The sequence below is a fragment of the Eptesicus fuscus genome, chromosome 9, assembly GCF_027574615.1.
Source record: "Eptesicus fuscus isolate TK198812 chromosome 9, DD_ASM_mEF_20220401, whole genome shotgun sequence".
NCBI classification, from domain to species: domain Eukaryota; kingdom Metazoa; phylum Chordata; class Mammalia; order Chiroptera; family Vespertilionidae; genus Eptesicus; species Eptesicus fuscus.
Window position 1 is genome coordinate 62,852,647 of NC_072481.1, and position 27,368 is coordinate 62,880,014.

The 27,368-nt window shown below is 39.5% G+C and overlaps 1 protein-coding gene across 1 annotated transcript in view; it reads right to left on the reverse strand.

The window, feature by feature from the left end:
* SYDE2 (synapse defective Rho GTPase homolog 2) overlaps positions 1-27,368 on the reverse strand; it is a 43,916-nt gene that overhangs the window by 6,227 nt on the left and 10,321 nt on the right. The window contains exons 2-6 of the mRNA XM_028142541.2: positions 26,258-26,956; positions 14,999-16,101; positions 10,303-10,429; positions 5,670-5,851; positions 1,440-1,671 (exon numbers count right to left, since the gene is read on the reverse strand). Coding sequence (XP_027998342.2) covers positions 1,440-1,671; positions 5,670-5,851; positions 10,303-10,429; positions 14,999-16,101; positions 26,258-26,956 — 2,343 coding nt within the window. The remainder of the gene's footprint in view (positions 1-1,439; positions 1,672-5,669; positions 5,852-10,302; positions 10,430-14,998; positions 16,102-26,257; positions 26,957-27,368) is intronic.

Sequence of the window (27,368 nt, forward strand, 5' to 3'; positions counted from 1 at the left end):
ATTAGCTTAAATTTTAATTCACTTTTAAAAATTAGATTTAATTTAAAAGACTGAATCAGCATTCCTTTGTACTTTAATCTCTTCTTCTCATCTATATATATAAAAGCCCAGCAACCGTTAAGGCAGAATGACCAGAATGACCAGAATGACCCTTCGCTATGATGCACACTGACCACCAGGGGGCAGACGCTCAACATAAGAGCTGCCCCCTGGTGGTCAGTGTGCTCCCACAGTGAAAGTGCTCCTCAGCTGACCGGGATGAGTGGCGCTCCCACAGCGGGAGCAGCCACTCAGAGGACGGGTCCACAACCACTTGGCTGACCAGGATGAGCGGCTGCTCCTGCAGTGGGACGATTCCATAGGCCATGCCCCCCACCAGTGCACAAATCCGTGCACCGGACCTTTAGTTTGTCTATAAGAGAGTAACAGTGCACATTTACTGAGGGCTAACTTTATGCTAAACACTCTGTTCATTGCCTTAGATGCTTTATCTCCATCTTCACAACCCTGAGGTAAACACTATTTACAGAGAAGGAAACTGGTCTCAGGAAACTAACGTATTTGCCTCAGCTCACACTGTGGGTGAGTGCCACAATCCAAATCTGGACCCAAGCCTGACTCCAGGGCCGAACACTTTTACCACCGTGCCTTCCACTAGGCATCTAAGTACTGTGCAGTGTTGGGAAGCGAAGCAAGGGTTACTTCAGGATAAGAAAATTTTGGAACTTAAATACAGGACCCTTTATGGAACATCTAATTAAATACACATTCCTTTTAGCTCTGAAACTGCACAAGAGATACATGAGGACAATAACTGTCAGCATTTTGTTATTGACTGCTTCAAGGGATGGATAAGAAAGCTAAAAAGATCAGAGATAACTGTCAATTCAAGCCTGGATAATTTGAAGAATGACCATAAATACAGTGAAGATGTCAAGAAGAAGAATTGATTTAAGGAGAAAAATAAATTCTCCTTCATAACAGTTGAACTAAAAATGAGAAAAGAAATTAATATTTACTTAAGTACCTATTATGTGCCAAGAACTGGGCTGAGCACTTACATACATAATTTTTAACTTAATCCTCCTATAAATTCTACAAACATACTAAATCCCTATGACAAATGGTGATGCTGAGACTCAGTCTAAGATATTAAGGAACCTGCCCAAGGTCAGACAGCTAATAAGTGACACAGCCAGATTCAAATCCAGATTGAACCAAATCCAAAATGTGTATATTGATCTATATATCTATCATATTATCAGCAAGAGCAGAAATATTAAATTGAGAAATCTAAAGGGCAGGTATCAATTCATAAATATTTCCAAAAGCAAAATCTAAAAAAGGTGTTCTTTAGTCACATATGAGTATATTTAATTGTCAACGAATTAAAATATCCTATCATTAAAAGAGAAAAATATTTCCATAGAATCGTTTACCTGGCCAGAGCTGAAGTAAGTAATGAAGAACTTCAATGTGTTTTTTAAAGTCCAAAGCACTTGCAAGTTCTTCTGAATCGGTGAAGACTCTGTTGTTGTGGTTGGAAGTCTCTTGCCTCTGACTTAGTAATACTGGTCCAAAGCACACAGCCAAGTTCTGGCAGGTCATCTTATTCACTTCATGGTAAGAAGCCACCAATTTCAAATGATCCAACAACATCTTTAGGGTTGCCTAAATGAAATGAAATTACATTTCACCTAATATAGTTACACAAGGGGAAATTCAAGAGCACAATGTATAGCAGAAAATATAGGCAGGCATTCTGTTACTCTTAAAAGGTTATTTCATGAACAAGCAAGACAAATACTCATAGACACAGACAACAAAATGGTGGATAACAGAGGGAAAAGAGGGTAGGGGAAGGTAGTAATGGGGAAAGGGGGTCAAATATACCGTGACAGAAGAATATTGGACTGTGGGTGGTGAACATACAATGCAATATACATATATTAGTAATGTATTATAGGACTGTACACTTGAAATCTATGTAATTTTATTAACCAATGTCACCCCAATAAATTTAATTTAAAAGATAGACCCCCCCCAAAAAAAAAAAAAGGTTATTTCAAAGACTTGCTTATAAGTTGGATGTTTGGAACTTGAAACATTTTATTATAGAAATGTTATACAAAACCCTTAGGTTCCAATAACATAATTGGATCCATTAAGTGGTTAAAATATATACTCTTTATAAAATGTTCATGAATGAATTCCAAATTTCAGCTGGAATCCCTGGGTAAATATATCAGCAGCATTTTCCTCTCTTCCCTCCTCTAAAATGACAATAGCAAAAAGGCTATGATGGAAACGGGATTAGAGTAGGCGTGTTCATTTTTAAGTACAGATAAATCCTGCAGTCGAAAGTAGGTTACTATCTAGGAACATTTCAGAACATGGCCAGGTTCTACTGTGATCTAGATTAGGAAAATGATCAATGTGCTTCTTTACTAATCAATATTATAAGTGACAAACCATGGAAAAGGGAAGAGCAGTATAGTTAGAAATTAAAGCAAATTTTTTGAAAAAAAGTTTTTTAATCTTTGAAGAAAATAATTTCATAAAGGCAATTTGCTCAAGAAATGGAATGGTTATTTAGGTTTAGGCAATAATGAAAAGAAACTATGTTTTTTTTTGAAGTAGTGGCATATAATCAATCTTTTAACAAATAAAATGAGTGTGTGATGTCTTCTTCATAATTGTACTGAAGAAATAAATTCCAACTAACACTGTAATTTAAAAAACACAGATAAAACAAAGTTATATATTATTTCTGGAGCTCTAAGTAACACTTGGGTTTGGTGATTAGAAGGTCATTAGTAACCTTAGCAAGAACAAGTCCACAGAGAAGGGGGAGGAAGCCAGATTACAATGTGTTGAGTAATAAATGAGTGGTAAAGAAGCGATGACAGCTTAAAGAAACATTCCTTCAGTGTCTGGCTGTGAAGGGAAAGAATTAAGAGACTATGAAAGCCAGAGAAGACATAAATTGATATTTTGAACTCAAAAGTCTGTCACACACACACACACACACACACACACACACACACACACACACAAAAGCACAACTGGTTTGTGCTAGCTGGTTTGGCTCAGTGGATAGAGCATCGGCCTGGGGACTTAAGGGTCTTAGGTTCCATTCCAGTCAAGGGCACATACCTCGGTTGCAGGCTCCTCCCCGGTCTGGGCCCTGATCAGGAGGCAACCAATCGATGTGTTTCTCCCACAACAATATTTCTCTCTGTCTTTCCCTCTCTTTCCACTCTCTCTAAAAATCAATGGGAAAATATCCTTGCATGAGGATTAAAAGAAAAGAAAAAAAAAGCACAACTGGTTAAAAATATTAGGTTCAATCTCAATGAAAATCCAAAAAATTCAACTTAAAATTAAAAACCTATTTTTTCTATTAAATAAGATGAGCCAAAAAAAGTAACTGTTTTGTACCTTTTGAAAAGTAATATTCTGGATCAGAAAACTATGGTACATCTACACAATGAAATACTATGCTGCCATTAAAAAGAAGGAATTCTTACCATTTGCAGCAACCTGGATGGAACTGGAGAGCATTGTGCTAAGTGAAATAAGCCAGTCAATGAAAGAAAAATACCACATGATCTCACTCATTTGTGGATAATAAAGCACATTATAAACTGATGAACAAAAAGATAGATACAGAGGCAGTAAAGCATCAAACAGACTGTCAAATTACAGCGGGAAGGCTAGGGAGAGGTGGGGGTGATAAGAGATCAACCGAAGGACTTGTATCCATGCATATAAGCATAACCAATGGATGCAAAAGACTGGGGGTGGGGGGCAATGGTAAGATATGTACACATATAATACCTTAATAAAAAATAATAAAAAAAGAACTTTAAAAAAAAGTAATACAAAAACATGTATTAAGAGCCTTAAAATATTCACATCCTTTAAAATAGCAATTCCACTCTGAGAGCCTCATACAAATAAGTAATTGTAACTGAAAAGAAATATGTGAACAAATATATACAAATAGGTTCAAAACCTAAATATTATACAAGAGATTATGATATATTATGTCAAATCCACTCAATGGAATATTGCACAACCTTTTTAGAAAGGATGTTAATAGTTTAAGGGCCAGAAAGACCTAAATTCATGTGACAGACTTACACTCATAAAAGCTATCTAGCCTCGGGAAAGTGATTTAAATTTTCTGACACTCATTTCTTCACTTACATGTAAATTGACACATAATTATAACTTGTATTTGTGTGGGAATATTTCTAGCCTTTCACCCCACCCTTCCGTATCTGCTCACCTCTTTCTAGCTGCTCCCATCCCCCACGGAAAGGAGTAGTAATTGCTAACCTAATTGGACAGAGCCCAGGTTGTTCAGAACCCAGTGAATGAAGCTATTGGGCTTAACATTTCTACTCACTAACTCTTGACCATTCTGCCCTCACATAAGAAATATAGGCAAGCCCTGTATGTATCCGGACAAGCCCAACCACATGTTTTTCCCTTATTTTTTCTTTTGTTCTAAGAAACAACCCCTCGAGGTAGGTTAAGACTGGTTCTGCATCCCCAGCCATCCGCCCACCTATCCTGCAGGCATACCTGAAGATACTGGTCCCAAGATTTAGATTGTGGGGAGGGCACTAATGGGAAGAAGCAAGAAGAAAGGATATGGTGGTGAGGGCTGCTTAAGTCTTAAGGCTAAGCCATGTGCACCAAAATAGTTATCATATTTTTAAAATACTAAAAGGAAATAAATAAAAAATGTTCATTATAGTTGCCTTTGGGTTTTGATAATTATAATTTTCCATTCTTCTTTTCTATATATTCCCCAGTATCTATAATAATCTATAATAATAAAAGGGTAATATGCTAATTAGACCTGACATCATTCCAGACATCCTTCTGGACGAAGCCAGGGCTGGAGCAAAGCCTGGGTCCCAGGTGCCTGCCGGTGGCCGGAGGAGGAAAGCCTGGGTCCCGGAAGCCGCCCAGGTCCCGGGTGCTGGCAGCAAGGGGAAGGAAGGCCTACTCTTGCATGAATTTTTGGGCATCGGGCCTCTAGTTCTACAATAAACTTGTATTAATAATAAGATAACAATACTCTTTAAAAACTTAGGAAAATATTTATGCCTAGGCTAAAATCATATACGAAAAGATAAAAATTTTTTCTAAATGTATTCTGTTTAAGAAGCAGTTTCTAGATTTACGATGTTTAAGAAACCATGATCTCACTCATATTTGGAATCTAAAGAACAACATAAACTGATGAACAAAATAGATCCAGAGCTATAGAAACATGGAACAGACCTTCAAATCTCAGAGGAAAGGCAGGGAGGGTGGGTAGGAAGAGATTAAGAGAGATTAACGGAAGAATTTATATATATGCATAACCCATGGACACAGATAATAGTGTGGTGAAGACCTGGGATGGTGGGGGGGGAGGGGTTAGGGAGGGAGGAATGCAGGTTAGAAGGGATCAGTGGGGGGATAAGGGGACATCTGCAATACTTTCAACAATGAAGATAAAAGAAAAAAAGAAGCCATTAGTAAAGGAAGAGCTAAAACTCATGAGTGCCACAAATGTCAAAATAGCTAAAAAATTATTTGCAGCTCCGGAGCTAAGTATATAATTCATTACCTGGCTTTCAGGAAAAGTGTACACCAGTTAGGCTTACCTTCTCAACATCAGGCAGGCAGTCCAACAGGCCCACGGTGTACTTAGAGTCACTTGGATCGTTCTCACAACTGTTGGATGACATTTTCAGGGGATTTTTAGCCATTGCGTCTAATACAGCCTCATAAAGCTGCTTTGTTATCAGCGGAGAAGGAAGTTCTCTTAAATAATCCTTAAGAACACCTTCAGAAAACAAACCAGAGACAAGTGGCAATTGGTCTTCAAAGTGAAATAAAAAACTGTGGTGATTTTTTTTTTTAATTCAAGTATTATACAGCCAACTTTTAATATTCTGAAAATAATAAAAGCAATAATCTTTAAGAGTATTATAACAAAACAGTAGCATTTTGTATTCTTACTAATTGCTTCATTAACTGACATTTTGTTTTGAAAGCATGATAAAAATGCACATATAATTTCCAATTATCATACATATTAGGTTTGTTGCTCATAAAATAAGTCATTTGATACATATATCCTATTGACTCTGCCCCCTCATAAAAAGCTACTCTAAGTGCATGTAAAAGTTAAGAAAGCAAGACATTAATATTAATCCTAAATTATTCCAATTATATGAATTTTGAATTTCTAGACTTTTAATTGATAGTGAAAGAGTACCAATGACCCAAAGCCCTTGCAAATAACTGAACTATACAGGACATATGTCTTAAACATAAGTACTGGATGGTTGGATTAACCCTAACGCTACACTGCGGAAGAAGAAAGCCATTCCTAAAACCGATCAAATGAAGCCAAAAGAGCCAAGAAGAGAGAAAGCATCAGACTTGTCATAATAATAGGAATGAACTCAATTTCAAAGGCATCACAAGTGGTTATGACCTAAGAGATATCACCTGCAGAAGAGGAAACAGGAAAGGGTAATGAATGGTTGTTACATACCAGCAAGCGAGGTAAGATACTAGCTAAAGACTGGAATGTGATCACAAGGAAAAATAGGTTCTGTTGCTGACACCAAAAACCCAAATATAATAGACAATACTGATTCAGAACATGCTCTGAGCTTAGAATTTAGTTTGAAAGCTGAGGTGGAACTTTAACATGGTCATATAGAAAGCTTCCCATCTGATAATCTTTTAAATTTTGATAGTAATATGGTTCATTAGTTTCTTATGCATCCTTCCAGTGTTTACAAAAATATAAACACTATATTAACCATATATGTTTATGAAAGTCTAAGATGTATTACTACACTCCCCTTTATTACATCAAATATAGCATATATGGCCTGCTCTGTTATTTGCTTTTTAATTTACCATCATATGCTTGAAATCTTTTCAGTACACAGAGAGCTTCCTCAAACATTTTACAGTCACATCTGTAACAAACACTGAGAACAGTATTTCTCAAACTTGGCTGCACAATGAAATGGGTGATATGGGTGACACGAGATTCGAGGAGAGTGAGAAAACATTATTCCGATGGATCATGGATGTCCCATTATCAATTGCTACAGATGGATACTTGGGTTGTTTCTAATCTTTTGTTATTCTAAAACATGCTACAATGAATAACCTTGCACATCAATACTTTGTATATGTAGGATAAGTTCCCAAAACAGGACTGCCAGGTGAAATATGCATTTGTAATTTTGAGGGAAAAGAAGGAGTAAGGCCGCTTCCTAGGTCTGGGGTTTTGGCATCTAGTGAATAGTAGTGCCATTACTTGAAACAGGGGGAAAAGGAGGAAAACCATGTTTTAAGGGGTAGGAAAGAGTTTTATTTTGAACATATTACGCTTAAGGTATCTATGAAACATTGAAAGCTGCTGGGTATAAAAATCTGAGCCAGGCCAGAGTGGCTCAGTTGTTGAGCGTCGATGTATGTACCAGGAGGTCACTGTTCTATTCTGGTCAAGGCACATGCCTGGGTTGCGAGCTCGAACCCCAGTGTGGGACATGCAGGAGGCAGCTGGTCAATGATTCTCTCTCATCATTGATGTTTCTATCTGTCTCTCCCTCTCTTCCTTCCTCTCTAAAATCAACAGAAAAAGTATTTTATTTTTTTAATCTGAGGCTCAGGAAAGAGATGGCTGGAGACATGGATCTGAGAATGGTCAACTAAAGATGGTAAGTGGAAGCTTGAGAATGACTGAGACTATCTAGGGAGGCATACTGAGTGAAATGAGAAGGCCTAGTGATAAGAGAAGGCCCTGAAGAAGGCTCTTAATGGGTTGTCAGAAAGAGGATCTCCCAAAGGTGACTAAGGGATAATGGCTAAAGAAGTATGAGTGGTAAGAAGAGGTGGAGAGGGGGTGAAGGGAGCAAATATGCTGCCGAGGAAGTCAAGGAGAGAATGTTCCAAGAAAGTCTACAGTATCCATTGATACCCAACAATAGTTAGGTTAGACAAGAACTTTTAAATACTGTGGAGAATAGTGTTTCTCAAACTTGGCTGCACAATGAAATAATCTGAGAAACTTTAAAACAATGGACTCTAGAGCCCCCTGTCAGTCCTACAAAATCAGAATCTCCAAGGGTCAGGATTCATGTCCCTGTATTTTTCACAAATTCCTGTTGTGGTTCTAAGGCAGCAGGGTTTTATAAATAGGGATGAGAAACAATGAGATAATTTAAGGCAAGGACCAAAAAAATGTACACCCAAGAAGTAAATCAGCAACCTTGGTAAGCATAAGTCAAGCTGCAGTTGGTTAGGAAGTAAATGGATGTTAAGGAAGTGGAGAAAGAGGGGAAAAGATGGGCAACCTGCTCTAGAAATCTGGCTTTGAGAGAAGGTGATACCCACAGAGGAGCAGAAAGAACACGGGTGAAGTAGGATCAAAGGAGGGATTATTTTAAAGATGGGAGAGACTTCAACATTTAAATGCTAATGTAAAGAAGATATTAAAATGGTTTTTAAGGTTTAGGCGAGAGAAATATAATCAATTGAGCAAAGCCCCCAAAAAGAAAGGAAGAAGAGACTCCTGGGAACACGCGAGAGAATTAAAATTAGTCCAAAATGTGAGGAAGATCGTTTCTATACTGTTACAGAAAGGACAGTGGGCAGGTGAAAAGGGATGCATGCCAAAGAAGGCAGGTGGCAGGCTGAGTCACAAGAAGTAGAGGAAGTTCCTATCCGATGGCTTCTATTTTCTCTGGGAAGTTAGGGGCAAGGTCATCACTAAGAGTGACCTGGGTGACACGAGATTCAAGGAGCATGAGAAGACATTAAATAGATACTCTGGAGAATGGGGGAGAGGGAGGGAGGAAGAGAAGGAGTGGAGGAAAGGAGGGAGAGAAATAGAATAAGAAAACGTAATTATTAGCTTTTTTAAAAAATATATTTTATTGATTTTTTACAGAGAGGAAGAGAGAGGGATAGAGAGTTAGAAACATCAATCAGCTGCCTCTTGCACACCCCCTACTGGGGATGTGCCCGCAACCAAGGTACATGCCCTTGACTGGAATCGAACCTGGGACCCTTGAGTCCAAAGGCCGACACTCTATTCACTAAGCCAAACCGGTTTCGGCAATTATTAGCTATTTTATTTTCATTTTAGCTTCTTTTGTCTATTGTGTTCACTTCTATCCTCCCTCTACTCCCCCAGCTCCCAACTCTAGAATGTAGCCTCCATGCGAACAGGAATCTTCTGTCATTTGACCCCTGAGTTCCCAGCACATTAAACACTCTCTGGTGCATGATCAACTCTCAATTAACCAAATCACTGGCCTCAGTTTCTTTCTTAAGAAACAAGAAAAGAGGAGCATATTATACTCAAAGTAAGCAGAAGAAAGGAAAATATAAAGATCAGAGTAGAAATTAATGAAATAGATAATAGAAACCAATAACGAAAATCAACAAAACCAAATTTTGGTTGTTTGAAAAGATAGACAAAAAAGACAAATCTTCAACTATGGTCACCAAGAGAAAAAAAAAAGAGAGAAGACTCAACTAAAATCGGGAATGAAAGAGGGAACATCATTACCAACCTCACGGAAACAAAAAGGATTTTAAGTTAATACTATAAACAGCTGTATACCAATAATTTAGATAACTCAGATGAAAGTAGAACACATAGAGAGATATAAACTAGAAAGTTATTTAAGAAATAGAAAATCTGAATTGACTTATAGCAAGAGATTGAATAACTTTAAAACTTCCCACAAAATAAAGCAAACCAAGATAGTTTTACTGATGAATACTACCAAATATTGAAAGAAGAATTAATACCAATTCTTCATAAACTCTTCCCAAAAATAGAAGAGAGTACACTTTCCAACTCACTCTACAAGGCTACTATTACCCTGATACCAAAACCAGACAAAGACAGCACACAAAAAACTACAGACCAAAATTTAGGAATATAGACACAAAACTCAATAAAATACTAACACATTAAATCCAGCAAGATATTAAAAAAAAAAAAAGATACATCATGACCAAATGGGATTATCTCAGGAATACAAGGTTGGTTTAACATCTGAAAACCAATTAATGTAATATACCATAGCAATAAAATAAAGGACAAAAACATGGTCATTTCAATAGACTCAGAAAGGTCACTGAACAAAATCCAACATCCTTTCATGATAAACTTGGGCTAAAAATTAGTATTTCAATTCTCTTTCCTGCAGATGTAGTCTTTCCAAAATGTGTACATAAAATAAAATCTATTACCTGTTATTACATTTATATCTGGGTACTGGTTTTCACACAGAACAACAGCTTTGCTATCTCTCTCAAAAGCCTCCCGAAGTTCTTTCTTGACTGCTGCCGAACCACATAATCGGTACAGGCCTACTACCTAGAAATAAAATTATGGCCATATTGTGGTAAGTTTGATAAAAAGAAAATGTAATTGTACAGTATGTATAAATCCCATGAGCTCGGCCATCAAATATGTTCTGATGGCATGTAATTAAAAATACCTCAAGCACAGCTTCTGAATTTCACCATAAACCATATTAATTAATTTAATAAGAACAATCTACTCTTTCATTTAAATTCAAACAATATACTATGATTTCTGCAGTGCTGGCTATCTTAAGCAAAGATACAACCCATCCCCTTTTAGTTTTATATGTTCAACCAATATCTCCATGCCGAGATCATGCCCTTGACATCTTTTTGGCTCTAGACTGAAATACTACAGCACAGTGGTTAAACAGGGTTTTGGATTCATAAAGCCTCACTCTATCCCTCCTTCCTTGATGAATTTGGGCAAGTGATTTAATCCCTTTAAAACTCAGTTGATTTACCCACTTAAAAGTATATAGTTGAGCCTTAAGGCTAGAACAGTCATCTTCCAGTAATTCGCCAAAATGACTAACACAAAGGGAAAGAGGAGAGGCACCTGCCATATGTTCTCCAGGCCTTTTAGAAAACATGGAGTTGTTCCTTTGGCCACATACATGGAAATCTACAAGAGAGGTGATATTGTGGACATCAAGGGAATGGGCGCTGTTCAAAAAGGAATGGCCCACAAATGTCACCAGGGCAAAACTGGAAGAGTCTACAGTGTCACCCAGCATGCAGTGGGCATTGGTTGTAAACAAGCAAGTCAAGGGCAAGATTCTTTTTTTTTAATATATTTTATTGATTTTTCACAGAGAGAAAGGGAGAGGGATAGAGAGCTAGAAACATCGATGGGAGAGAGACATCGACCAGCTGCCTCCTGCACACCCCCCACCAGGGATGTGCCCCCAACCAATGTACATGAAGGGCAAGATTCTTGCCAAGAGAATTAATGCATGTATCTAAGAGCTGAGATCGCTTCCTGAAACGTGTAAAGGAAAATGATCAGAAAAAGAAGGAAGCCAAAGAGAAAGGTACCTGGGTTCAACTGAAGCATTAGTCTACTCTACCCAGAGAAGCACACTTTGTGAGAACCAATGGAAAGGAGACTGAGCTGCTGGAACCCATTCTCTATAAATTCATGGCACGATAAGTGTAAAAAAAAGACCTATGTACTGATAAAAATGTTTCTCTTAAAAAAAAAAAAAGGATATAGTTGAAATAAGGTTCCAACATTCTATTTGTATAAAATTATCTTTTCAGGAAAAAAAAAAGATTCTCAGGAAGAAATAAAAGCAAACCTAGGATTTGTTTAAATTAATTGGTTATAGAGTGATGGAGGAAATGCAATTAAAATAATATATTAAAGGTAAAATAAAACCTCCAGTTCAAAATGTAAATAAGATGCACAGAAACCTCCCATCCTCTCCTTAACTTACATTAAAAGGGTCTGTTTTTTAAACACTGTTAGCTCAGACAGGTTCTAAAATATTACGGCTGAAGAAGTTCACTATAAATTCAGTGAGAAAAAAATGGACATGGTATCTGTAAAGAAAAAGCATGCCTGATTAAGCAATCAAAGTTTTTTAAAAGAATAAACCTTCAAGAAAATGAAAGAAAAGTAAGTGGTTGGCACCTACACTTCCACATCAAACACTATTTAGCAAGTTAAATCACCTTGAAGAAATTATGGATAAATAAATTATTTCAAGACAGAAATAAACTAAAAACAAACAATGGAGACCCCCAAGAATTTGAACCAGAAATCACTTTAAAATGTTATAGTCAATATAGTTAATGATTTATTAAATATAATCAATTTAATAAATATTTTTAAAATAATAAAAATTAAAAATGTTATAAAAAAATCTAGAGGAAGGAGTACACAAATGAAATTTCTAGGCTTACTTATGACACTAACCTCTTGTGAGTAATTAAGTAACTGATAGAATACACTATAGAAGGTGGGTCTCAATATAGGAAAGTACCAATAATGGATACAGAGAAATGTTATCCAAAATATTTGAGATGACAAGCTAGTAAGTATTAACTGAAAGATAATAAGGAACCTACAACTCTTTCTAAGAGAAGGTAATTCAAGGTGTGGTTATATTCCAAAGGATCAACCTACTGTGGGAAACCAAGTAATGTACTGGGAAGAAAACTCAAATTTCCTCCTCTCTCCACATGCATAGTGCATTCACATTGAGAAGAGTATGTGCTATGCTGGTCATATCACTGCAAGAGAGACATGATAGAACTGCAGATGGTCCAGAAAATGAAATTAAAATATTAAACAGAATCAAAGGAAATGCCATCACATTAGAAGAAACTAACTTGAGTAGAGCCCTTCTTGTGTGAGCACAGTGTCACAAATCCCATAAGGATGTATCCCCTTGAACTTGAGAAATAAATAAACCTAGAAAAAATTAAAGAAAGTACCTGTAATAATATTTCAATAGTAATAAATTGATGGAACATGTTATCCCAAAAGCTGAAATTATAAACATATTTTTAAAGGTGAATAAAGGGAAAAAATCTAATAGAGGTATTTCAAGGGAAGGATATTTTAGAATATATCCCTAACTTCAGAGGCTGACTTCTTGAATCAAACACTTGAAGTACATGCTTGATGCCTCTATCAGAGATAGAATCTGTACTAGGTGCACCAAGAGTGTGATTTCTATAATAATTGTTCCCATTGGAAACAAGAGATGGGTGACAGTAGCCTTCAAAGCATTTAGAAAATGCCATAGACTATTTTTGCATGACTATCAAAACCTGATTTTCATAGTAAAAAAAACAACACACAAGAAAAATTACTGGCTAAAATGGTAAACAAAATTGAAACAGTATGCTAGTCTGTAAAATGCAGACAGAACAAGCCTCTTTCTGGAGAGCGGGGAGTGGGGAGAAGCAAAAGACACACACACACACACACACACACACACACACACACACACACAGGTTTAAAAAGTACAATTCCAAATGTATAACTGTGAAATTTTTCTTTTTAGCTCACAGAAAATTCTTTTTTAAAATAAATCTTTCTAAAATTTAAGTATAGAAGTAAAAGGCATTGCTAAAAATGCTTTCTTGGCATTTAAAATATTAAGCTTCAACAGTCTTTTATACCTGCTCTTTATAAATATTTCCGAGAATGGACCATAAAAGTACAGTGCTATTTGAGTTACTTATTTTAATACTCAATTGTAAAAGTTTCTGTTTAATAATTACCTTTAAAATCTGATTAATTTCTCTGACCTCTCTATACATTGCTTGGGGGAAAAAAGAAGAAGAAGAAGACAAAGACGACTACGAAGAAAAAAAAATGGAGGGAAACAGAGAACCTTAAGAAAAAGTAACTGGACCAAAAGTTGGATTAGAAACTTAAAGGCTTCACTCCCATCTAGAAAACGTATCATATATCTGAGAAGAGGTTTCAAAAGTTCAGATGTCCTACCTTCTAGCTTCAGGAAGCTACTGCATCTATTTTGTAGATATAAGCGCATAAGACCCACAGAGATTAAATGACTTGCCCAACATCACACAGCTATTAATGAAGAAAAAACAGAATCCAAGTGCCCTGCATTTTATTACAAAATGCCACTAACTTATGCTGTTTCCATATTTTCTATAAGTTCACGGCAGATTATTTTAAATTCCTTTTTTTCCTTTTTTATATATAAAGAAACCTATTTTAGATTTTGTGATATTTACCCTTGATATTTTTAATCAATGTTATAAATTTTGATAGCACCAAAGTAGAAATGCCTCAGAGCATAATAATCTTTAGGCTTAATTTGTGTTACAAAAATAAGTATAAATAATTACTTATAAATCAGAACAATATCCTCAGTGATATGCTGTTTCTCATTGTCACAGTTCATATGTATTAATGAAAATAAAGAAAAATAAGTTCTACTAACTGGTTAACATTTACATATCTTGTTACAAATAATACCAGGCTTTTTGTTTGTTTTAATGGGCTGCTTTAACCTTTTTATTTAAAAGGAAAAGAGGAAGAGATGTGTTTTTATTAGTGGGACATCTCTTCATTCTCCATGTTTTCCCAAAGTTAGGAGACAAATAAGCTTATGCTTTCCAAAGAATGGGACTCAGGGAGGGTAGGGAATAGGAACAGAGAGTTAATTTTAGGAGTGAAGCAAGGTGATTAGATTTACTGTTGGAACTCTCTACCTCAGGAACCAAACCATGGAGAAACATTACTTAAATTATTTGCCTATGTTATCAGCTCTGGCTTATCCCAGAAATGATACTGCAACACAATCTTGATCTTTGGTATAAGGCCCATCAGCTTTGCATGACAACATAAATTGCAGAACCATCTAACATGCTCTCAATTACTGACAACACAGGTTAAGGTATGAATTATACCATAACCAGAAATTAATAATAAAGAATAGAAAAGAGAAATGTCTAAATTAGATTATTTTTACCTTTAATTCCTCCCCCCAAGAATTACTATTAATAAATTTAATTAATTAACTGATGAGTTCATTAAGGTAGATAGATAAGTAGATAGATAGAGGGTAGTAGAGAAACAGTGAAGTAATACCTGGCAGCCTCTCTTTACAATTTCCATAATACATTTCTGTATCAGGAGTGGCACCATCAATCCTGTATTTTCTTTCTCTACAACTTTTCGAATATCAACACCAAACATTACTGGTTCTCGATTTATATCTAGTCCATGAAGAGAATTCTCCCACTGTTCCAAAAGAGTCACTTTTATATAAATAAGGCCTCTAGGTTCAAGTTTGACAGCCAATTGATGTGTCTTTGTCACTCTGAATAAGGTGGGGAGAACAACAGTTCCATGACAGCACACTCGATTTTTTCTTGGAGTGGGTTCCCAACTAAATACTACTAACTTCAAATGCTGAGCATTTTCAATTTCTATGTTGAAAGTGTGATCCATGTCTAAAAACGTTGTCCGACATGTAAGCAAAGCAGTTCTTGCTTTGTTTACTGAATCTACCTGGATTGCGCAAAAGACATCTTTTGAATCTATCCGAGGTGGTTTTAAATCCTCGGCACCATAGAAATGCACACTCATGAGCCCAGATATGTATTGTGCACACTTAGGTTGATCAGAAAAGCTATAATGTCTAAAAGCATCAATGTCAATTTCACTCTTGCTACAGCTATTTGGAATTATTTCTTTTCCCTTCCCAAATCTGTTTTCAGGTCCATGTTTGCTAGATTTAGTTATGAGTTCAGGCGAATCTCCATCACTGAGATAACCACCTCTGCAGGAATACTTAGAACTCAGAGAGGGTTTCTTCTGATAGCTGTGCTGAGAAGACACACTGGTATCAAGGTGGTACCGACTTATAACATTCCTCTTGGCAGCTGTGGTTGTGTTCCCAGAAGGCAGGATAACAGTATGATGAATTTCTTGATAGTCACATTTAGACAAGGAAGGGGTATTATCTGGACTGTTTATGTAATTCAAGTTTCCTTTAACACTCAGCTTTCGGCTAAGTTCTGGCAACCTTTTCATTTTCATGGAAAGTTTCCTCACAGTGCGTGGAGATTTTATTTTATCCGGGAAAGACCAATTAATCGAACTGCCTTTTTTCACAAGGCTAGGGCTTGGAGAAGATGATTCTAAAACACCCAATTCAGTCTTATTTGTAGCAGCTAGGATCCCGGGACCTGTTAAAAAAAAAAAAAAAGGTATTATAAAGTGATATGTTTTGATTCCTACTTTACAAACCACCAACATAACAAGCTCTCACATGCACAGAAATTCTTCTCTTGTCTCATCTCAATAGGGAGATTTACGGTAGTTACAAGTTAGGTGAATCTTCATTACCATGTTCAAGTAGAATAGCAACAACCTCCAAAATGGCTTACAGAGGAAAGAAGCACCTCCCTCCCTCTCCATCCACTTTTCTATTCTGAAAATTTGGAGGAAGGGTAATAGAGGTTCCTTTTAGATCTTTCTACTGTAATGTATTTCAGTATGTTATTTTATAGCTATAAAGAGTGAATATCAGAGGAAACTAGAAAAGCTTTGTATTTTAATATATTAAAAACATATATTAACATATCTCCTATTTTAATATTTCTTTAGAATGTTTCCTCTATATTTATAATCCTCTAAAAAATAAATTTTGGCCCAACGATTCCACTTCTGGGAATATATCCTAAGAAACCCAAAACACCAATTTGAAAAAATATACGTGCCCCTATATTCACTGCAGTGTTATTTACAACTAGAGACCCAGTGCACGACATTCATGCACTGGGGGGGAAGGGGTCCCCTCAGCCCGGCCTGCGCCCTCTCACAGTCCAGGACCCCTCAGGGGACGTCTGCCAAGAAGATCCCGCCACCACTGCCAGCCGTGAGCCCAGCTTCTGGCAGAGCGGTGCTCCCCCTGTGGGAGCACACTGACCACCAGAGGGCAGCTCCTGTGTTGAGTATCTGCCCCCTGGTGGTCAGTGCGCATCATAGTGACCGGTCATTCCACTGTTTGGTCAATTTGCATATTAGCCTTTTATTATATAGGATAGCCAAGATTTGAAAGCAGCCCAAGTGCCCATCAGTAGATGAGCGGATAAAAAAGCTGTGGTACATTTACACATTGGAATATTACTTGGCCGTAAAAAAAGGAAATCTTTTTTTTTGCAACAACATGGATGGACCTCGAGAGTATTATGCTAAGTAAAACAAACCAGCCAGAGAAAGACTCAGAGATATACTAGTAGAAAACAGACTAACAGCTATATGAGGGGAGGAGTTTGGGAGGCACTGGGTGAAAAAGGAGAAGGGATTAAGCAATAAAACCACCACAAAAACCTCATAAACACAGACAACAGTATGGTGATTACCAGAGAGAAAGGGAGATGGGGGGAGGCAGAAGAAGATAAAGGGGTGATAAATAGTGATGGAAGGAGACTTAACTTTGGTTGGTGAACACACAATACAATATATAGATGATGTATTATAAAATTGTACACATAACCTATATAATTGTACTAACCAATATCACCCCTATACATTCAATAAAAATTTTTTTTAAATATATATAAACGTATATATGGTAATAAATATACAAAATATATTGGGGAGCCAGAGAGTGATTCCTCTGTCTTTGTTTTAGGAAATCAATTTATAATAAAAAATAACCTCCTCTTAAAAAAGTAAATGTAATCACATAGCTAGTTTCAAAAGAAGTTAAAAATCAAACAAGTTTATAATTTTGACAGCTAAGAGGCCCTCTTGTTCTAAAATGCTAGTAGAACATATCAGCAAATATTATATAGAATGTTTCCTCTATATTTATAACCCTCTAAAAAATAAGTTTTGGCCCAGCGATTCCGCTTCTGGGAATATATCATAAGAAACCCAAAACACTGACTTGAAAGAATATATGCACTCTAGTCAATCAAGAATAACAGAATACTGAATGTCAAATCTAACTGAATAATTTTCAAAACTGTAAAAACATTTTCTTTCTTGTATTACTTCTATACAATAATTCCCCAGAACTTCAAAAGCTGAATCAGGGACTTTCCATGCAGTTTCAACATATTAAACAGACAACCCAGAGATATAAACAAGTTTTCTTATTTTTTCAGTTTTCATAAAGAGTAAAGCATTGAAATGTCTTAAATTTTTTTCCACACAGAAATAGCTTTACTTTTTTCTGAATGTCAAAATTATCCAGGTTTATAATAAAAAAGTTTTTAAAAGACACAAAATAGCACCAGTAAATAACAACCCAAACTTCATTACCATCAAGTAGTGATTAACCATTGTAAATATTGTACTCAAAATAATATTAAAAATAGTTTAATATGAAATTATTAATATTAATTATTATTAAAAATAACACCAGCCAACATTTATTGAGTTAGACAAAATATGAAAATTTAATATAATACTTAGTATGCGCAGACCCTCATTCAATTCTCATTATGACCCTACAAGTTGAAATATCACTAGTACTTCAGTCTCCACATAAGGAACCTCATGCACAGAACTGTCTAATTTGTCTAAGACAACACAGGTAGTAGGTGGCAGAACCAGAATTCAAAACTAGCCATAGGCCTTCAGAGCCTATGTTCTTCAATACTACACTTTCAGCCTCCCCATCCTTGTAAACATTTCTCTATGCATATATACAGACTCCCCTATCCTTTTAAACATTCTTCTATCCATACATGGGGCAAAAGTTGGTTTATAGTTGTGAGTGGTACGAAACACAATTTATTTTTGTATTATTATTTATTAATTACAACATTTGTGCACTGGGGTGGGGGGGGGGGGGAGGCCCTCAGCCCGGCCTGTGCCCTATCGCACTCTGGGACCCCTCGGGGGATGTCTGACTGCTGGCTTAGGCCCGTTCCCACTGGGGAGAGGGGCGGTCCCCTCAGCCTGGCCTATGACCTCTCGCAGCCCGGGACCCCTCGGGGGATGTCCGACTGCCGGCTTAGGTCAGCTGAGTGGCACTCCCACTGTGGGAACACACTGACCACCAGGGGGCAGCTCCTGCATTGAGCGTCTGCCCCCTGGTGGTCAGTGCGCATCACAGCGACCAGTCAACCGGTCGTTCAGTCACTTAGGCTTTTATATATATATATATAGACTAGAGGCCTGGTGCACAAAATTTGTGCACTTATGGGGCCCTGCTCCCCAACCCCCCAATATTCATGTATTTTTGTATATGTGAGTATGTATGCACTGTTGGTTTCTTTGTTAATCCTCACCTAAGGACATTTTTCATTGATTTTTAGAGTAGAAGGGAAGGAGAGAGACAGAGAGAGAAACATGGATGTGAGAAAGACACATCAATTGGTTGCCTCCTGCACATGCCCCGACCAGATCAGGCCGAAACAGCTCTGCTGACAGGGCCAACTGCTGGCAGCCCACTGGGGCTCAGACGTTGAGCGTATGGCAATTTTCTGTTTCTGCTTCCACATCTGGTAGAGGTCCCGCTTGTAGGAGCTGCTGATGTAGCCACCACTTTCTGTCTTGATCTTCTTCTTGTCCTCTTGTCCTGACTGTCCCACAAACCGCTTCTTCTTCCAGTCCCACTTGAGCTGCTGCCAGCCCCTGGTCAGGTTCTGGGCCTCGTCCCCCATCAGGTCCAGGACAGCACCAGCCACCTGCTGCTCAAAGGCACCTCTGGTCCCCACCAACGCTTAGGCCCCATTCACTGTCGAAATCTTTGAGCTGATAGGGGACATAGAAATCCTGGTCCAGCGGCCGGGCCTCCTCCTTCCGCCTCTTGGCTCCCCGCTCAGGTCCTGGCTCCCCGTTTCCAGCCCACAACCTCTATGAGACGTCCTCCATGCTCTCTCCCGCCACCTCCTCCTCCTCTTTCCCAGGCTGCTCCGCCGGCCACACTGGGCAGCTCCGGGGTGGGCCAGCCAGGCCCTCCTGCCACTCCTGCCGGCCCTGCTAGAAGCTGGCGATGGCCTTACAGTCCTTCTGCCGCTTGGCCCACATCACCTGACTGCTCAGGTCCTGGCTGGAGGCACTGATCTCAAAGATGGACGCCTGTGAGCGGTACTGCTTGATGCTGTCCACCAGCCTCAGCCGCTGCAGCTCCTCCTCCTCAAAGCTCGAGCTGAAGAGGGGGTGTAGGCCCAGCCCCGCAAGGTCCAGCTCCTTGGCCTGCTTAATGGACTCTGGCAAGTGCACCGGCCACAAGCGTACGTATTGCTGCTGGGCATCTTCAGCCATGCAGCCCAGGCCCCATAGCTGCAGCGACGCCTCCAGGGTGTCCCATAGGCCACAGTCCTCATCGTCCAACCCCCTCTGTGGCACCCGGCCCAGCATGTTGTCCATGCTGACCACACACACCTGAGGGTTCCTTGTGGGGGCGGGCAAGGGTGAGGGCATGGCCCAGGAACAGGTGCAGGTCCAACAGGTAGGAGACCTCATCTGAGGCCACCAAAGGGTAGGCTGTGCCACTTAGGCCTACGTGGTGCAGGAAGAGCTTGCCCTTGGCCGGGAAGCTGAAGTTGATGACATTGTCCAGCAGCAGGATGTCCAGGCCCCGGGCCACCAGGTCAGTCACAATGAGGGTGGAGCACTTGCCGTGGGTGAACTTGGCCAAGTTGATCTTGCAGGCCGTCTGGTCCAGGGCGCTGTAGATGTGGGCGCAGCTCACCCACTGGAGCGGCCTCGGCCCCGCAGAGATCAAGTGGCTTGAGGGAAGCAGATGCTCAATGCCTGAGCCTGGGGTGCGGGGGGCCAATTAGGGGCGGGGCCAGTTGGGGGGAGGGGTTGATCAGCGCTAGATCCAGCGGTTGGCCACTGCAGTGCACGTCATAGCAACCAGTTGTTCTGCCATTCAGTCTATTTGCATATTAGCCTTTTATTGTATAGGATTGTATTATTTTCCAAACGAACAACTATAAACCTACTTGGGCCCTACCCTGTATATATTAAATTGATTTTTAAAGTTTTTTCTCAACTCTTAAATAGCTAAAGTATTCTACTGAACCTTAAATTTTCATTCCCCCTGTTTAAAAAAATGTACAGACTAATCAACTTTATTTTTAAATTTGAACCTGGTTTTAGTAAGTTTTCAAATTAATAAAGCAAAATGAAAATATCTTTTAAAATATAATATTACATAAACTTTATTCCATTAAAGAAACAATCAGATATTATCCCAGTTATTTAAAATTTAAATTAACTTTTCTCACTTGATCTTACCATTCCTTATAAAAAATCCCTAACAACCCTAGTATCTATGTAGTATTAGAAATGAGGGGAAAAAGTATTTATTCATTTTAAAAATCAATAGATTGAATGACCTTTCTTTAAAGTATTACTATAATAGTCTCCCTCCACCCCTCTTTATGTGTCCTAATGACAAATAAGTGGTTTCTTTATAGAGAAAGGACTATTTTAAGTATGCCTGCTGGGCTTTTCTAGTAAGCGACTAATAATAAATGGAGTGTTTGATAACTTAGACAAAGCATTCCCTGTACTGTAAATTGTAGTGCAATTCTACTGGTTTACTGGTCTAAAACATTCTATAGTAATTGGAATCCTACTTTAGTCTACAATCTATTTTGTCATGGCATAAAAAAAGTTACCCAGTATATTACATTGCTCTAGGTTTTATTAAATTATAAAGGGGTTAATCTAACATCCTGACGTTTTTTACAGTACAAATATTTAATTGTGCATTAATTTCATACTGAAGTCCTTAACTAATTATTAAAATAAAATACTGTATATGTTAGCAATTTCTACTATTGACAACAGTGAATTTATTAAAACAAAAATGCTTTGTTTTTATAAAATTCAAGAGTGGAAATAGTACCAAATTCAACAATCACTTAAAACTAAACCACAATTTTACTTATAAATCACAGACTAGCATTGAGGGGGAAAATATAAAATAAAAATTTTTAAATATAAATTTATGAACCAGCTAGAATCAAGTGAAACTGGCTCATTCCTTCGTCACCTAGAACAGTAACTGGCACACAGCAGAAACTGTTTACTGAATAAATAAATTAATCAACCAATTGTTGCCTGTAAATTGGTAAACTTTTTAGGAAATACAATATAGGAATTACCTACAGTTGTTACCAGCCATACAGAAGCAGTAATAAAGGTAGTAATCAATCCTAATGAAGCAAAAAAGATAGTGATGAAAGTCACTGCAATTGTAATAGAAATAATCTATTAACACCCATTAGGAAACCAGTCACACAGATTAGGGCAAATCAGCCCAATTAAACACTATAATGATTAGGAAAGACTGTTAACAAAATGTTAAACATGTACAATACCAGATGAAAATATAAAGTGAAAGTAACAAAAACCAAAAACAGTCCACTGATCGCAACTATGTAAAAGACACATATACATCTAGAAGTTAATAAGCAAAAAAACAATACTTCGGCTTTCCTATTCCTTGATCAAAATTTGTTTTGAAATTCAACCATTCTCTGCCATTTCCTCAACAGCTTTCTGGCAATATTGCTAAAGAAAATAGGTCACTTTAGGTAACTTTTCTGATCATTCTTAAATCAAAAAGCATGGCATATAAGTAAACTATCTAAATATTTCCTTTGGTTAATTTAAGATTGTGCCTATTATATTATACATAGAGGCCCAGTGCACGAAATTCATCCACTTGGGGGAGAGGCTCCTGCCACTGCTGCTGCGCTCACCAGCCGTGAGCCAGCTTCTGGCTGAGAGGCGTGCCCCCTGTGGGAGCGCACTGACTATCAGGGGGCAGCTCCTGTGTTGAGCGTCTGTCCTCTGGTGGTCAGTGTGCATCATAGAGACCAGTCGTTCAGCTGTTCGGTTGATTTGCATATTAGCCTTTTATTATATAGGATAGGACTAGAGGCCCGGTGCACAAAATTCCTGCACTCAGGGGGGCGGGGAGGGTTCCCTCAGCCTGGCCTTCACCCTCTCACACTCTGGGAGCCCTCAGGGGATGTCTGAATGACGGCTTAAGCCCAAGGAGTGGGCCTAAGCCATCAGTCCGACATCCTTAGCGCTGCCATGGAGGCAGGAGAGGCTCCCGCCATGACCACTGCGCTTGCCAGCCATGAGCCTGGCTTCTGGCTGAGCGGCGCTCCCCCATGGGAGTGCACTGACCACCAGGGGGGGGCAGTTGGGGGCTCCTGCACTGAGCGGGATCAGGCCGAAACTGGCTCTCCATCATCCCCCGAGGGGACCTGGATTGTAAGAGGGCACAGGCCAGGCCAAGGGACCCCACCAGTGCACAATTGGGGCCGGGAAGGGACGCGGGAGGTTGGCCAGCCAGGGAGGGACCACAGGAGGGCTCCAGGGCATATCCGGCCCGTCTCACTTAGTCCCGATCAGCCAGACCCCAGCAGCAAGCTAACCTACCAGTTGGATCGTCTGCCCCCTGGTGGTCAGTGCACGTCATAGAGAGTGGTTGAGCGGCCTTAGCAAATCATTAGCATATTACGCTTTGATTGGCAGAACAGACGACCACACACTTAGCATATTAGGCTTTTATTATATACTAGTGGCCCAGTGCACGAAATTCATGCACTGGGTGGGGGGGTGGAGGGTGTCCCTCAGCCAAGCCTGCACCCGCTCCAATCTGGGACCCCTCAGGGGATGTCTGACTACTGGTTTAGGCCCGATCCCTGTGGGCCCCCCACAGGGATCGGGTCTAAACCAGCAGTCTGACATCCCTCTCGCAATCCTAGACCGCTGGCTCCTAACCACTCACCTGCCTGCCTGCCTGATTGCCCCTAACCACTCTGCATGCTGGCCTACTTGCCCCCAACTGCCCCCCGTCAGCCTGCTCGCCCCCAACTGCCTCCCCTGCCAGCCTGCTTGCCCCCTACTGGCCTCTCACCCCCAAATGCCCCCCCACCCACCAGCCTGATCATCCCCAACTGCCCTCCCCTCCTGGCCTGATGGCCCCTAACCGCCTCTGCCTCAGCCCTGCCACCATGGCTTTGTCCAGAAGGACATCCGGAAGGTCTCCTGGAAGGTCTCCTGGTCTAATTAGCATATTACCCTTTTATTAGTATAGATACTAGAGGCCCGATGCATGAAATTCGTGCATGGGGGTGGGGGTGCCCCTCAGCCTGGCCTGCACCCTCTCCAATCTAGAATTCCTCTCACAATCCAGGACTGCAGGCTCCTAACTGCTCGCCTGCCTGCCTGCCTGCCTGCCTGATTGCCCCTAACCGCTTCTGCCTGCCAGCCTGATCGCCCCCTAACTGCTCCCCTGCTGGCCCAATTGCCCCCAACTGCCCTCCCCTGCTGGCCCGATCGCCCACAACTGCCCTCCCCTGCCGGCCCGATCGCCCACAACTGCCTTCCCCTACCAGCCCAATCACCCACAACTGCCCTCCCCTGCCGCGACCCGCCTCCTCCACCAGGACCTGCTTCCTCCGTGTGGGGCAGCAGAGACACCGGGACCGGCCTCCTCCGCGCCGCACAGAGCCGCGGAACCCCCAGGCCTCACCACACAGAGCAGCTGCTGGGCCCTATCTCTGCTGTGCGCACAGCCATCTTGCGGTGGCCATCTTGTGATGACATCGCGTGCGAGGGCCTGAGGACCACCCAGGCTTTTATTGGTATAGATAGGATATGTTAAAGGGAAGGAAGACATTAAGAAAAAAGACATAAATGACAGTGCCACCGTATTTTTTTAAAATGTCTGTTCTTTCCAGGTTCACAAATTGCCACAAACAGGAAAAAATGTTTAAAGACAGCAATTTAAAATGTGTAACACTTTATAGACACTGGCTTTCTAACCTGACTCTTATCCTTATGCCCTCTTGCTTTTTCTGCCCCATTCCACACTCATCACTACTTGCCACACACCTGTAAGTTTCCCTATCACACCACCCTGATCACAACCTGCATTCAAAATTAGTTTATATAGTATTTATTCTTCTCTTTATCCAGATTACAAAAGAAACACAAACTTACTCTGGAAAATCAGTCTACAGTTAGACATGCGTACACACACACACACACACACACACACACACACACACAGATTTTTATTTACCTTCCACCCCAACACCCAGGGAGAAAAACCATTAACATTTCCAGAATAGCTTTTCAGTGTTTCTTATTATATTGGCAGATAGTATACACTGTTTTGTAACTTGATTTTTCTCTTAACAATATAAAATTTATTCCACCTCTGCATATTCCTAAGAAAAGGACTCAAATGCAAGTAGTTTACTTATAAAGTACAGAAACATCAGCAAGGAAGTGAGAAAATTCAAGGTGAATTATCACACCTTGCTACCATTATGGGCAACTGCAGCTTAACCTCAAGAGAAAATTCTGGGTAATGTAGAATTATCCCACCCAAGGAAGGAGGGAGCTGGGGTAGTCCTACTCCAACTCTTATCAGCACTGGTTGAGGCTCCAAGGCTACCCTGCAAAGAGACTTCCTAACACTTTGAAGAGAGCTTCAAGCAGAATTAAATTTGAAAAGAAGCACATCAGAAAAGCAAAGGTAATCAAGGAAGAATAAAATCATTAGGTTAAACTATATGAAATACTGGGTTTTTTTGCAGATAAAAAATGGTTGAATATCAGCAATTTCATATGGTTCAATCCAATATGTATCAAATTTCAATTTTTCCTTTCTGGATTCCATAACTATCGTAGAACCTATCTACAAAGTCTTTACTTCTTCTCTCTCTCATTTCTTTTTCTCTTCTCCCTTTCCTTTGTTGAGGAAACACAGGCCTAAAAGTGCAACCTAATGACTACTGGTACACTGAAAATGCAACTTTTCAGCTGTAGCCAGGCTAGGTGTGAATGAATGAATGAATGAAGCTAAATAAGATTTAAACAAAAAATATACCTTTCTCTTCTACTTCCCATCATGCCATTCTTTCAACTAAGAGAAAAATAATTACTATCTCAAAAGATCAATACACTAACAACAATCACCAAGTGTATAAAAACAATCGCCATGTATATAAATGCTTATAAATGATTTTGAGCTTTTTTTTTTTATATATATATGTTATTGATTTTTTACAGAGAGGAAGGGAGAGGGACAGAGAGTTAGAAACATCCATGAGAGAGAAACATAGATCAGCTGCCTCCTGCACACCCACTACTGGGGATGTGCCCGCAACCAACATACATGCCCTTGACCAGAATCGAACCTGGGACCTTTCAGTCCGCAGGCCGACGCTCTAGCCACTGAGGCAAACTGGTTAGGGCTTGAGTTTTATTTTTATGAAAAGACATTCACTCTTTAAGGAAAAGTACATAGCTACAATAGACATCTATATTTAGTTTTAACTACTAAAGAATTGAAAAATGGGAAGAAAGAAAAGGCAGATATATGATCATCTTTACCTGCAAACGGAGATTTCAACATGGGATTGTTGTCCACCATTATACCGTCTTGTGTCTTGTGTCCAAGCCTTTGCTTGTACTGCTGCACAAATTCTGTGGAATGGATCGAATCTACAGGCTTCATTGCATTTGACTGTGTGGTCTGAACACTGCCTGTGTGTTCAGAAGAGCACAGCACGTCGTCAGGATGCGGCTCTGCTTTTAGTAGGTTGCCACTGGCTAATACTCGCAAACTGACAGCAGGAAACTTCAGAACAGCAGAGTTTGCCTCACCCAAACTCAAAGCATTTGCTATACCAACGTCATCATCCTCAGGAATGGGGTTGTACCATATTTCCCCTTCATCATCTGCATCATTTTCCTCATTAAAGTCTAAAGAACAGTTTCTTGATAACGAAGAATCTGTATCATTACACATCACATACCTACAATACTCTTCAGATGATTTGAGGAAAGGTTGTGATAGCTGAGGTTTACGTGGAGAGGCAGGTGAGATGGGTAAATGGCTTATATGTTGGTATTTCTTATTTTCTTCTTCCTCCAAAGTGAAAGATCGCAGAGTACTCTGATATAGCCAATTGCGTTTCTTTGACACAGTGATACTGTTAAGTGGCTTATGATCTCTGAATCCAATATTACCCTTCAAATCATCAAGTTCTCTTCTCTTCATTGTAGAACCATAAACATTTTCAAATAAATCTGTTTTAAAGAAAAAAAAAAAAGACAACAGAATATAATGCCTGGTATACCAAGAAAGACATGTCCCTTGAGATCAGTTATTTAAGTACTATTTTTAAAAAAGATAAAAAGAGCCCTAGTGGGTTTGGCTAGAGTGTGGATAGAGTGTCGGCCTGCAGACTGAAAGGTCCCAGGTTCGATTCTGGTAAATGGCACATGCCCAGCTTGCGGGCTCAAACCCCAGTAGGAAGCGTGCAGGAGGCAGCTGATCAATGATTCTCTGATCATTGATGTTTCTATCTCTCTCTCCCTCTCCTTTCCTCTCTGAAATCAATAAAAACATATTTTTTAAAAAAGGATAAAAAGAAAGAAAAGTAGCCCGGCTGGCATAACTCAGTGGTTGAGCATCGACCTATGGACCAGGAGGTCAGGG